This window comes from Ostrea edulis, chromosome 1, assembly GCF_947568905.1.
Source record: "Ostrea edulis chromosome 1, xbOstEdul1.1, whole genome shotgun sequence".
Taxonomy (NCBI): Eukaryota; Metazoa; Mollusca; class Bivalvia; order Ostreida; family Ostreidae; genus Ostrea; species Ostrea edulis.
In genome coordinates this window covers 58,228,685-58,243,295 of record NC_079164.1, presented here as the reverse complement: position 1 = coordinate 58,243,295, position 14,611 = coordinate 58,228,685, and the positions used below count along the sequence as shown (strand labels likewise).

At 35.7% G+C, this 14,611-nt stretch overlaps 1 protein-coding gene across 4 annotated transcripts in view; it reads right to left on the bottom strand.

Moving 5' to 3' along the window:
* LOC125664627 (dynein axonemal heavy chain 10-like) overlaps positions 1-14,611 on the bottom strand; it is a 228,130-nt gene that overhangs the window by 83,604 nt on the left and 129,915 nt on the right. For all 4 annotated transcript variants that reach the window (XM_048897447.2, XM_056154597.1, XM_056154594.1 and 1 more), the window contains 3 exons: positions 8,433-8,758; positions 7,857-8,064; positions 4,710-4,874 (listed from right to left, as the gene is read on the bottom strand). In XM_048897447.2, coding sequence (XP_048753404.2) covers positions 4,710-4,874; positions 7,857-8,064; positions 8,433-8,758 — 699 coding nt within the window. The remainder of the gene's footprint in view (positions 1-4,709; positions 4,875-7,856; positions 8,065-8,432; positions 8,759-14,611) is intronic.

Sequence of the window (14,611 nt, the reverse complement as noted above, 5' to 3'; positions counted from 1 at the left end):
ACTGAGCCGCCTACAATTTGCATGATATCCCAGAAACTTGATTTTTTTGGAAATAGAATGAAATAGGAAATAGTGATGCTAAAAATGAACTATGGACCCTCAATTGACCCCAGAACCTGAATGTCAATTCTAGTTTTGAAAATGGTGGCCAATTTGTTTTTTTTTTATGCTAGAAATGGACTCAAGGTCATCAAGTTATCCTAGAAATAGAATTTGGTTGAAATCCGACAACCTTGGCAGCCATTTCTAAATGGTGGCCATTTTGAAAATTGATTGCACCCCTCCTTATGACCCCTTATCAGCCCATAAAGTTTGAATTGGATCTGTAGAAGCATTTTCATTAAATCGCACGGAGTAATTTCTCACTAAAGCAGAGGAATAAAAGATATAATTATAATCTACCAATTATAAAGTCTCCCAAACGAACCACTGACTGTATAAAAGTGTTAGATATTTTCAAAAACATGGGTTTTAGGGGCCTAATTTATTCACCATGGACAACATTTATTTCAATGTTGACAAATTTTCCAAGTCCTATTTGTTTTAGCCACCATTGCATACAAATAGCTGTTTATAATATATTAATAGCATAATACATTTAAAGATTATTTCCCAGTTTGAATTTCCCGCGATATTTCATGTGTGTATTGAACTATTCCCAGAATGCACTGTATTTTGTTTGACTGCCATCTTTATTAAACTTGTTAGACTGTTCACACGTGTTTCTCGATCTCCCGCACTAAACATGGTGTCAGAAGACTTAACACAGTAAGGAAATGCCTAGAGACTGTAAGTGTTTTTCAGGTGACATTTCCGATATTCTGAACCATTATGCCTAAATTCAACCCGCCAGAATCGTTCGACTTTAGCCGACCAAGCGAGTGGCCGGAGTGGAAACAGCGATTTTGCAGGTACCGAACCGCCACGAAACTTGACAAGGAGGATGAAGCCATCCAAATTAGTTCATTGATATATGCCATGGGACTGCAGGCGGAACACATAGTTAAGTCTTTCGTATTTGGTGACGGGGAAGATGAGACAAAGTTCGAGGTAATTCTGAAGAAGTACGATGACTATTTTGTACCCAAACGTAACGTGATTCACGAAAGGGCCAAATTCCACCTGAGATCGCAAGCTCAAGGAGAATCAGTCGAAACTTTTATTCGTTCACTGCATGAACTCTCAAAACATTGTGATTTTGCTAACAGATCCGAGGCAATCCGAGATAGACTTGTTATTGGCATCAATGACAAAGGACTATCAGAGAAACTGCAGCTAACCAAGGATTTGACTCTTGAGAAAGCGTCAGAAATGGCCAGGAATTCTGAATTAGTGAAATCTCAAATTAGAGATCTACAATCCAAAAATTTGGATGCGGTACGGGTGAAACGTCATACTCAAGATCCGCCACACCAAGTAAATCGTGGAAGAGGTGCGCAACGGACTCGCGGTGGACAGTCTAGTCGCGGCAGAGGATCTAATAATCAGAACCGACAGAATGCGAATTTACCGTTGTGTGGAGCGTGCAATCGTAAACATTACGAGGGTCAGTGCCCAGCTCATGGACGGCGATGCAGAAAGTGCAACCGTAGGAATCATTTCGCAGTGTGCTGTCGTTCCAACACTGTTGCCGGTGTTCGTGAAATTGTCGACGACGACAATGATCATCATGACTACTTTCTAGGATCAGTGACCGCGTGCAACGAGGGAGAACCGTGGTTTGTTAAACTTAAAGTTTGTGGTTCAGAGATTCCGTTCAAGATTGATACTGGTGCTGACATTTCCATCATGTCAGAATACACGTACAAATCGCTACCATTTCAACCAAAATTACATGTGAACAACAGCAAACTACAAACGCCAAACGGTGATCTTCACTCACTTGGAAAATTCAAGGTTACTACTCGACATAAGAATCATCCTTATTCATTTCACGTAGTTGTGATTCCAAGCACCGACTCTCAGAATAATCTTCTATCAAGATCAGTTGCGTCTACCATGGGTCTCATTCAGAAGATAGGAAGAGTCATTGAACATCACGGTACTATGAAAGGTGACCCAGTGAAAATTGTTCTCCGAACTGATTACGGACCATAAGCCGTTAGTACCGCTGATTAATACTCAAGATCTCAATAAAGCGCCATTGAGATGCCAGAGATTACTGATGAGATTACGTAGGTACAATGTCGTAGCGAAACATGTTCCAGGAAAACAGCTCGTGGTTCCGGATACGCTTTCGAGAAGTCCTCTCAATATCAGTGATCAAAGCAATACTGTTGAAGATGTTACCGCATACGTAGCGTCCGTGGTCAATACGAAACCATTATCAGATAAGAAATTGGAAGAAATTCGCAACGAAACAATAGCGACCCAATTGTAGTGAGGAAAGTGAGTAATTGCAGGGTAAATAATGTTTACATGGGGTCGTTGTCTAAACACTACTTGGTAATATTATTCCTTTAAATATCCGTTTGATTTTTTAATTAAACAGTGCAATTATAATTAGATTTATTTTCGGATTAGGTGAATTATGATACGATATATCATTGCGATATGAGAATGAATTGAATTGACAACCAGGCCTGTACTGTCACGGGTGCATTTTGAAAAAATAATTTAAAATAAAAATGATCAAATCTATAGAGGAAATCACAATACTTTATTTCAATCAAGCAATTTTATTTATCATTATTTTTTAATCTACACATTATTAGGAAGTGATAGCACAGCATTATATCACTTAATTAGGCTAAATACAAATTGTTGTTACACTGTACACTTTCTTTTAAAAAAAAATGAAAGCATTAGGCCTATAATTCAATTCAAAGTTAGGAAATACAATATTTCATTATTCATAATTGAAGTTCAATTATTTTTATCTTTAAAATTTTTGTAAATCTACCAGTTGGTAGAAACTGGGAGCACAAGTTATGCCTTTAAGTTATTACAAGGTGAAGGTCAGTTGGTGCGAGTTTGTATTGAATTTGAAGACCAGAACAGAATGCATATGCTATAGGCCTACATGTAACAGTGCTTAGCTTCGATAGAATTATTTATTTTGCAGCTTATCTAGGTCTCTGTCCAAATGCTTTTTTGAAAAAGTACATGGGTTTTCTTTTATGGCAAAGTCCTTGCGCCGACAAAAAACTAGTCTTTTCCCTCATACCTTCCTTTGAAAATTGAAAAAAACTCTAAATCCTTTCTACAGACAGCTAGTGCACCCTTTAATGGCACAAAACACCCTAAGGCAGTGTTATTTACAAGCCGTTAATGTGATAATTGGTTCTTTTGTCCATTAAATCTAATCTGTTTATGATATGGCTAACAACTGTTTTGAAACCTTCTCACCCGAGGTCACATAAGGTGTCACACATAATGGCGCGTAAAATATCTAAGTAAATATGCATATCACAAGATTTGAATTTCATCGCTTTCAAACTCGAAAACTATGCAAACTGTTTTATACAAATCACATGTAAAGTAGTTTTAGGCATAAAATGAGTTAATTTTGCTGAAAAAATTAAAAAGTTTAGAAACATGTGATGTGTCCTTTAAGCTTCAAATTAAATGCTAGAAATTGATGGACATTTAGTTTCTAGTCCTGTGTGTACCTTATCTACCTTGTCTGGCGATCGAGGCATTTGTGCAACCTTTTGATGCTTACCACGTAAACCATGGCCAGCTCAATAAACTTAAACCCAGGTTTGATAAAAGTATGGCTTTTTCATATAGAGATAGTCACACAATAATAGCAGTAAATTTGGCATACAGTTACATCAAATCAATTATAATAAATATATAGTAGGCTATGCTGTCTAGAAAAACTAATTCAAACAGAAGAAAACTTTATAAGCAGTTTTGGAATATGTTGAGTCATCGTGGGGCGTGGGACGATGATCGGTATATAGCCAGAAAATCTGCCACAGTATGCAGGAACCCCCATCGGAAACTGTATGTTTGGCAGTCACACATCGTCAAATACCCTAGTAGATCTAGTCTTGTATTTATCATGATGAGTAGAAGATGAGTGTTCCAAGTTCGATGTCTGTCAAGCAAAGGGTTCTCAAGATATTGAGCGGACACTATATTCCAATGTCCAGTTTGACCCTTGACCTTTCACCATGTGACCTCAAAATCAAGAGGGGTCTTCTTCTAAAGATATACCAGTGTACAAAGGTTGATGTCCGTCAAGCAAAGGGTTCTCGAGACACTGAGTGGTCAGTATATTCCTATGTCCAGTTTGACCCTTGACCATATGAACTCAGAATTAATAGAGGTCATCTACTCCTTAGGATGTACCAGTGTACCAAATTTGATGTCTGTCAAGCAAAGGGTTCTCAAGATATTGAGCCGACAGTATATTCCTATGTCCAGAGTAGATTGACCCTTGACCTTTGACCTGAAAAACAATAGGGGTCCTCTTCTACTCATAACCAACCCACATATGAAATATCATTATGATCAAGTGAATGGTTCTAAAGATATTGAGCAGACAACGTGGTCTACCGACCGAACGACTGACAGGTGCAAAGCAATATGCCCCTCTTCTTTGAAGAAACGGAGCAAAACAACATGTCCCCAACACTATGTGTTCAGAAACATAATAATATCTACATGTATATGAAATATCCATCTACTTCTCCATTTACTATATGAACATTCTAAAAGATATCATGGCATTGTAAATCAAGCCTTCTCATTATTTTCACCTCTTGAAACAGAGCTTTGCAGGCTTCATAGTCCTGGATGTCTTCATACAGCCTGGGCTCAGAATCTTCTAAAGCAGTTCTGTAGTCACCATACAAGATGGGATTTCTCATAGCATTTTCAGTTTGTTGTTTGAAGTTCTCCTCCAACAACTCCTTGAGTTTAGTCTACAGAGGAAAAAATCATTAAATTAAAAATACAGTTTACTTGATATGCATGTACATGTAAATGGTTATAAAGTCATAAAAAGTTAAGCACAAGTGAACATGAGTAAACTTGACATAAAGTTTACAGAAATTAATATTCATCAAAAAGTATGTGCTAGTTATTAACGGGCTCTGAATACAAAGGGTGCAATATTAGCACATTGCAGTCCTCAATTGAAGGCATCAATTTAAGGAATATAGATATAAAATTTATTATTTCTGATTGCAATTAATTGCGAGTTAATGAATTTTTCTATGAATTAAGTGTAATAACTAAAAAATAATATGACTTAACAACAATTTTATAGTCACTAACTACATTTATGTGTCCGGCCTTGTAAGATTTTTTCGCAAGCAACGCAGTCATGATGTAACAAAGTATGTAAATATTAACTAGTCTTTGAATTCTTTAGATCAGGATTAGGATGTCTTTAGTATATCCACAATCCTTCATTATTAATTTTCATCAATACTTTAAAACACAAATACTAGATATATATGCCTGAAATTACATGTGCAAGCCAACACATGTACATTATTAACTTATCATTTTGCACTGTGGAAAAAACTACTTGTTGCTAAATGTACATCAGGTACCAATAAACAGAACATGTCAATATCTCGAATTGTTATCTCTAGTGTATGATTTCTGTTGAAATATGTTTTTTCACATGTGATTCAATCTTTTGAAAAATAAATTTTGTGCAAATCAACTTACATCTCTTCTTGCACTGCAATTACTCAAATGTGCACGAAAATAATTATCAGGAAAGTAGTCTGTCCCCTTTTATTATTAAATGAAAAGTTGGTTATTTTAACATGTAGAGTTTGATCTACAGATACATGTAGGCTGCTTTTCCAAAGCTCTAAATCCTAAATCTTTGGGGAAGGGTTGATCTTTGAGTTCAATTCAATGGTTAAATTTTACATTTCCACTGCAATTCACTATTATACTATTTTTTTAAAAAGGTTTGGGAGGGGGGGAGGGGGGGCTGTGAACACTTTTTGAAGAAACAAAATGTGTTTGTGAAACACTGATGCCCCCATATGGCATAAGTAATCATGGCGCCCAAAGAAAAGTCTTGTTACAAGGAATACACAGGTAAAATATGAAAGCTGTACCACTAACCATTTGAAATTTATGGCCAAAGTTAATTTTTTTCAAGAGTAGGCGAAACTCCCAGGTTAAGGTCATGAGGTCAAAAATTTTGATAACAAAAGAAAGGCCTGGTAAACAAGAGGCCCATGGACCACATCGCTCACCTGAGTCACCTTGGCCCATGTCTGAAGACTTTCCATATATATTTGCATGTAAAGCATTAGTCCCTATTGTGGCCCCATCCAACCCCTGGGGGCCATGATTTGAACAAACTTGAATCTGCACTATATCAGGAAGCTTTCATGTAGATCTCAGCTTTTCTGGCTCAGTGGTTCTTGAGAAGAAGATTTTTAAAGATTTTTCCTATATATTTGCATGTATGTAAAACTTTGATCCCCTATTGTGGCCCCATCCAACCCCCGGGAGCCATGATTTTAACAAACTTGAATCTGCACTATGTAAGGAAGCTTTTATGTCAGCTTTTCTGGCCCAGTGGTTCTTGAGAAGATTTTTAAATGACCCCATCTGATTTTTGCATTTTTGTGATTATCTCCCCTTTGAAAGGGACATGGCCCTTCATTTGAACAAACCTGAAAGCCCTTCACCCAAGGATGCTTTTGGCCAAGTTTGGTTGAAATTGGCCCAGTGGTTCTGGAGAAGAAGTTAAAAATGTAAAAAGTTTACAGATGGACGGACGGTAAGACAGATGACGGACAACAGGCGATCAGAAAAGCTCACTTGAGCTTTCAGCTCATGTTAGCTAAAAAGGATTATTATACCTCAGTATGAGAATTCTATGCAACGCATAATCTGATTGGTCTAGACGGTCACATGCCAGGGATGACAAAACTTCATATCTCCCTCTCAAACATCATATCTCTCTATCATATTTATCCTTTGGGCAGCCTCGTGCATTTTCCATAAATTTAACGTCAAGGTAGACGAAGTGTATTGTGACATCACAATAAATCCGAGTCATTTTACTTTCATAGTTCATAAGGCACAAAATATGCGGGTCTCTGATACACAGTTGAATCGCATGGTTTGGGTTGATATAAAAACAAGCAAGTAAATCAGCATACAAGGAGAATGGAAATACAAAAACTGGTTATTATATCTTTGTACCTTCTACCGTAATATGTTGTGTTACCGTTAGGACGATCTCAGCTAAATACAATGTATATAAATGAGCGGACTCCAATTTCAAATGCACTTTTGTAGTCTTGCTTTGTTTCGGTATAATAAACAATTTATTGCATGAATGTTCGGAAGATATGAAGATTTATTCACCCAAGAAAAATCATATTCCCTGAGGGCAACGCCCTCGGGAATATGATTTTTCTTCGGTGAATAAATCTTCATATCTCCCTCACTATCCTGCAATAAATGTATAATACACCTGTGGAATATGAAAGTCCTATCACTAACCATTCAAAAGTTATGAAAAAGGTTAAAGTTTTTCAAAAGTACGTCAAACTCTAAGGTCAAGGTCATCAGGTCAAAATTTTTGGTACCTAGAGAAAGAAATCGTGCGGAAAAATTTCTCACTAATAATAAGAAAATAATAAGAAGAATAAGACTGATAAGAGATGGAATAAAAACAATATGTTCCTGACACTATGTTTTCGGGGACAATATATGATAAAAAGAAACAGAGCAAAAACATTATATCCCCAACACTATGTGTTCGGGAACATAATAAGAAATGGAGCAAAAACAATACTGGTATGTCCCCGACACTATGTGTTTAGGGACATAGTATCAACAAGCAAAAACAAGTCCCCAAACTTTGTTTGGGAGACTTAATTAGGTGGGGAAACAAGAACTATGTGCATATGACTTACATTTACGATCTCCTTGTCAACATCACTGATGAGCCTATCCCCAATGACTCTCAGGCACTCATTTCTCCACACACGGACAAAGTTCTCCACCTTCGAGAATCGATCTGGTGTGGTTAGACACATACCATGGTAGATCCTGGACAGATCTCGCAGGTTGAAAATGTAGTGGAATTTGGATGGTGTTGGAGGTAGATCATTAACAATAGAGCTAGGAGGACAAAGTACACGTTATGTGATAACGGTAGGGTACAGACAATGTTATTTAGTAGAGTCAGAATCTTATTTTACATAATCTCGCAGTCAAAGTCTCATTCTATATATCTTACAGACAGTCAGAATCTTATTCTATATATTTTGCAAATTACACATAAAGGCAACTTTTAGATACAGGATTTATATGTTAATAATAAGTAGCTTTTTATGTGTCTCAGCAAAATTGAAAGTAGATATTTATTTGTATAGAGAAATAACTTCAAGATTTAATTCAAACACTATCTCAATCACAAATAAGTGAATAGGACTGGGCAGCAGGCACAGCCTACCGGTTATTCTAGCCCTCTCCCTTAGTGATAATACCTGTACAAGGCCATTGTCATTTTGGTAAGAGTGGGGACTGTATCCTGAATTTCCTTGGGGAAAGGTTGTGTATGCCCGGCTAAGATGGAATTATAAATCAAGAACAAAGCTTCATCCGAGGGGAAGGTCATGTTGAATACACAGAAGAGAGAAATAAAGCGTGGATCAGTTTCATTTCGGCCACCACCAGCTTTGCCCATAGCAGCAATGTAGCCAATGTCCTTCATGTTCTTCCAGTTCAGATCTTTCCCACGGTCATACAAACCTCCTCTCTCCAGCAACAACTTAAGCAGAGCAATGGGTTGTTGCGTTCCATATTTGTCAACCTGAACAATAAAGGAAGATTCTTCATTATCTTGGTGTTTTATTTATTCTTGATGCTTCATTTATTCATAAACTTTTATCATTCAATTGAAGATTCAATTTACTGAATGTATACTTGTTTCAGCAAGATTCAAATATTGCAGCTTTTGCACTAAAATATGAAAATCTCTATTCATCCATTAGTATAAAACATTTGCCAATGTGTTTCCTTATATGACAATACAAACAAAATTGGCATTCAATCTTTGATGACATGAAGTCGGTCACGTGAAAAAACTTTCTTGCATAAGAGTACAATCACCGCTTCAAAAGTATTTGGGTACTAGGCACTTTCAACCAGCTTCTTGCTTACGTAATGACATCATACATCATAAACAAAATGAAAAAAAACACGCATCAAAATATTCATATAGAGTTTATTTTGTAAACAGACAAGAATAAATCAATTGACAAAACAGAAAAACACTGTTCAGTTGTTTTATCTTAAATACCGTTTGCAAGTAAGTCCTAAAACTGCAACTTCCGCAATATGGTGAATTCATACGATGACTTTGATATTGGAAGCGAAGAAATGCAGGCAGGGTTATAAGCCTATTTACTTTATGATAATGATAACCTGTTGTTTACGGGCAACAGCCATCATGACCATGAGCGAGGCTGGTTTTGAGGCTCGAAAAATTATGTTCATGTTAGTCTCATAAGTCTTCATTAAAATCCTACAACAAAAATCTCTCAAGTGAACAAAAACTATCTGTCAGTTTGTGTTTATTTTCTCTTACACACCCTAGGGGTAAAAAAAAAGCAACCTACCTGCACTTTGTATAAATCTGTCAGTATAACCACAAGTCCTATAATGATGAACATGCCGTTGTTCCTTTCCAAAACTTGCAAATACCTGACCAAGAGCTAAATGTCAACTTAATCCATCTAACCTCCATCAATTTTCTCAGATCCTCTGAATTTCTGTGGAAATCTGTGTTCAACAATTGCGATTTCAACTTCAAATAGGCCAACACCATGGTTTTTCCATCGCTGATCAACCAAATCACATCCCCGATGTAGTTTACTCCGCTCTTCTAGTCTTCAATTAAGTTGACTTGACGCTCTATATTACCTTTATTTTACACCTGTTTTCATCTTTTTTATTCCTTCTAAATTAAATATTTCATATTCTCTTAGATATTGTTCCAAATTATTCATTCTATAAAAATCTGACGAACTGTGTTGTCTGATCGTTATTTTGGTCATCTGCTACATAAGTATGGAATCTCCATAAGAACACAAATCAAAATAGAAATATAAGAAATAAAATATCCTTTTTAGAGTTTCAATTAAACAATGAAATGCTTTCTTTGTTGTATTATTGGGATATGAAGGTAGCTAGCATTGAAGACAAGATTCATAACTTACGTAAGCAGGTTATGTAAATTTTTTCTGCAATGATTGATTGCTATACCTTCATCACCCGACAAAACAACAAAGAAAGACATTTTTTGTTTATATTTATATTTTTATGTATTTTTAAAAAATATAAACTAGATTTAAGTACTGAAATATCATATCGTTGAAAATTTTGTTCCTTTAAACAGAACAGCCAATACACCCTTTGACCTTGATGACGCTCCATATATCGTAATGATTACACGGGCAGGTGGTACTAAAAACCAGATTGCACTGCTTTGCAACAAACATGTTTTCATTGTCTATGATGAAAGCAAAGTCAATTTCAAAAGAAATATTAGTGAAAAGATTCAGTGAATGTAAATATTGGGACATGACATGAAAGTGATCAGATCTATTATAACACCCTTTTTGGGCATTATAGGATTTGCTCTAGCTGCAATAATGTAGCCCTCTCTGATTTTTTTTTTTTTTTTTTTTTTTTTTTTAGGGAGAGGGCTACAACTCCTTAGGATCTCCGTAATGGTGCAAATGCGGGAGTGATTCACTTCCGCAACATTTGCGCTCATTCTAAACATTTCCTGACTTTCTTTACGTAACTAAAATGATATTCTATGTTTCTTAGTCAATATATAAATTTACAACCTGCAACTTTAGATTTGTGAGGCTCTATTCTACCGTTTTCAACAATTTCGATAAATTCCAATTTCTCGATTCATATTTGTGCGCCATGTTTGATGTACTGAAGTTTCAACTTCCGGTTGTCAAGTCATTTGCATATGCCATATAAGGTAGTATTTACATCAATTGACAAGTATGGAGGTGAAAGCTATTTCGTCGGTATTGAAAAGGTTTGAATTTAATATCAAGTTAAAAACCGAACAGCAGAGTGTAAATTCTTTCTGCAACAATATGATTTTCCTTTCTTTGTCGAAGTGGCTCGAGTAACTACATTTTTGCGTTGATTGTCAAAGTTTAGGCTTTTCATTAGATCCACCTACGAGATCTCGCGATAACAAGCATGGCGGAGCAGACGAAGAATTTTGCATGCTGTACATTATATTTAATGAAAAACACCTTTATTAGACATGCCCGAGCACAAAGTTAGTACTCCTTTTGGTGTAAATAACATTTGGGACTAATACACAGAGTTTATTATCGGTTATTCATAAAATTATTTTGCACCATTACAGAGATCCTATGGAATTGTAGCCCTATCCCGAAAACGTCAGAATAAAGAAAAATTGGATAGGGCTACATTATTGCAGCTAGATTTGCTCATGAAATCAATTGCATCTTCATATCATGTCCTAATGAAACTCAAAAAATTATATCTTATTTCTTAATCAAATACAAAACAAGCACTCGATCATGATTACGCAAAATAATGCTTAAGCTCAAGCTGCACCAAATTTTAAATCTGCTAAAATAAGTACACATACAGTATAGCAACTTGGGAAAAGTTTTCTGTTCTATCACACATTTGGACAGACAGCATCTGAATTGTATAGAACCCCAACACATTTTTATTGACCTCAAGCAATTTACAATAATAATTACCTTATATATAATTCCATATATACAAGTAATCAAAGTCAGCTACTAAAATGCAAATGTTCATAACCACCTAGAATTTGTTAATGTAAAATTTATACACTGTATATACATTATGATCCCTACAGCACCTGTTTTATTCGTAATTTCTCGCCACATGGAACTTTTCTGGTCTTCAGACCACCATTTTGTTTGCAACTGATCTATACAGCTAAAACTACCACAGTGACCCACTGTATTGACCAACAACCAGGATTTTTACAACCTTTTTGTGTAATTTCATGAAATTTTACCTGTCTGGAAATCTATATTTCGATAACAAAGCTATTCCTAGCTACTTTCGATTTCGGTTGAGCATGGCTATTCTGGGAGTTATCGTCCCCAACACTTTTGTTTTCAATACCATGGTTAATAGTTTAACAGTGATCTTGTTTAGTGGCACTCTGAATCAATGATTATACCCAAGCTATCAATCAATTCACATGTAATCAACATGCAGGTTCATGAGGGATTAATTCACAAAAACCCGCGTTGTTGTTTATTTAACATTAGAATATCAGTAAAACTGATGGATGCTTCCCAAAGTGCATGCAACCCATAAACTGACTTCATATGATGAATGACTTGATAAAGAGATGTTCCTACTTGCAAAGGAAATGTTTAGTGCTCAAACATGTTTCTACGTGTAAAGCAAATATTCAATGCTCATACTTGTGATTGCAGGCTTGTTTATGTAAAATTGTTGAAACAGAGTCCTTTTCTCATATACAAGCCATTTCAACTTCTGGCCCACTGGTTCTTGAGAAGATCTTTAAATGACCAAACATATTCTGCATTTTCTTGATTATCTCCCCTGTGGAGAGAGCATGGTTTTTCATTTGATGGTTCTTGATTTCTAAAATGAGGTAAGTTTTGAGTGACCCTGACTTTCAACAAAAGGCCCACAGGCTTTATCGGTCACCTGAGTACTAGTTATAAGAGCCAAGATACCAAGAGCTATATGTTTAGGAAAAAAATCCTGTTCTGAATATCAAAGCTAAATTCTAATATTCAGCCACAGTATAAAACAAGATGTGTTTTAAAACTTCAATCCCCTCAAAAGTGCATACACCGATGAAAAGCTTTACATAATTATATCTGTATTAACATTAAATGATATGACCAATTTGGACCCATCCTAAAGTCAAAGCCCTAGGAATGCGAATTTCACCATTTTTTGTACATCCTTTTCTGCTATTCCTAAATACGCATAAAATTTAGATTTTATATGGTATCAGCAAACTACTCTTTCAAATTATTATAATAATTTTGGCTGAAACCAAACCCTTGACTTAATTACCCCCTAGGATACTGAAATTTACAATTTTGGTAAAGGACTACTTACTTCTAAATATCCATTTAGTTTCAATTTAGTATCAATAGCATTAAAGCAGATATATCATATGTTTGCACATATACATTATATATACAACGTTTCACACCATCCTGGAGTCAGAACTTCTACCCTGAGGATCCTGAAAGTTACAATTTTGATAGAGGCCTTCCTGCTCTATATCACTATGCATTTAATTTTTCTTAAAGATATGCAGGTGTAGAGAAGAAGATTTTTGAAAATTGGTCAACTTTGGGCTGTTTTTACCCCACCCCTAAGGCCCCGGAGGTGCAGGATTCCTTAAATTTACAATCTATATCATTCTTGTCCCAAAGATGCTTCATACCAAATTTGAAAAGAATTTTTGCCCCACCCTGATACCAAAACCCTGGGATCATCAAGTTTCCAATTTTGGTAAAGGGCTACCATCTCTTTCTAAATATTCATTTAGTTTCAATTTAGTATCAATAGCACTAAAGAAGATGTTATTGAAGTGTTTTACACATAAACACTATATACTAAGTTTGGCCCCACCCTGGGGTCAGAACCTCTACCCCAGGGATCATCAAATTTACAATTTTGGTAGAGGCCTTCCTGCTCTACATCACTATGCATTTAGATTTTCTTACACGTGTTGTTGTAGAGAAGATTTTTGAAAATTGGTCAATTTTGGGCAGTTTTTACCCCACCCTAAGGCCTCAGGGGTGCAGGAGTCTTGAAATTTACAGTTTACATCTCCCTTGTCCCAAAGATGCTTCATAACAAATTTGAAAAGAATTGGAATACTAGTTATCAAGAAGAAGTTAAAAATGTTCAATTGTTAAAACACATCGCATGACAACAACCAAAGATGCCTTATTTCATACACAATTAAGCCATATGTTTTGAGTGACCTTGACCATTCAAAAATGACCTTCAGTGACCTATGTTCAAAAATCATTCACACAATGATGAATAACTGTTGAAATATTATTGAAATGAAGTTTTTTTCCATATACATGTATAAGGCATATGTTTTGCCTTGACCTTTGCAAAATGACCTTGAGTGACCTTTGTCCAAAAGTCATTTGCCTATTACTTATTTGTGTGATATATGATCAATACATATTCAAATACTGTAGAAGTAAGGAACTTTTATATCAAAAACTATTGAAATACGGAACTTTTATTTGTTCTGAGTGATCTTGACCTTTCCAAAATGACCTTGAGAGACCTTGGTCTAAACTTCCTTGTCTCAAAGAACATTTGTAATCAATTATATCAATTTCTGATGAAAGGTTTAGGAGATAAGCGCTCAGACAGACGGATGGACAGACACAACAACAACTATATGCTCCCCTGAAATTTTTTGGGGAGCAAAAAAATCAAGGATCAGTGAAACAAGAACATAGTTTTCAAGGTATAAATTTAGACTGACTTTGAAATGTGCGGGGTAGATCGAAAGTGAAAATCTATCACCAGGTATACCATTACGTTCAACAGAGTGGAAAATTAACCCCATTGTGACATAAATCAGGTAAATATTAAT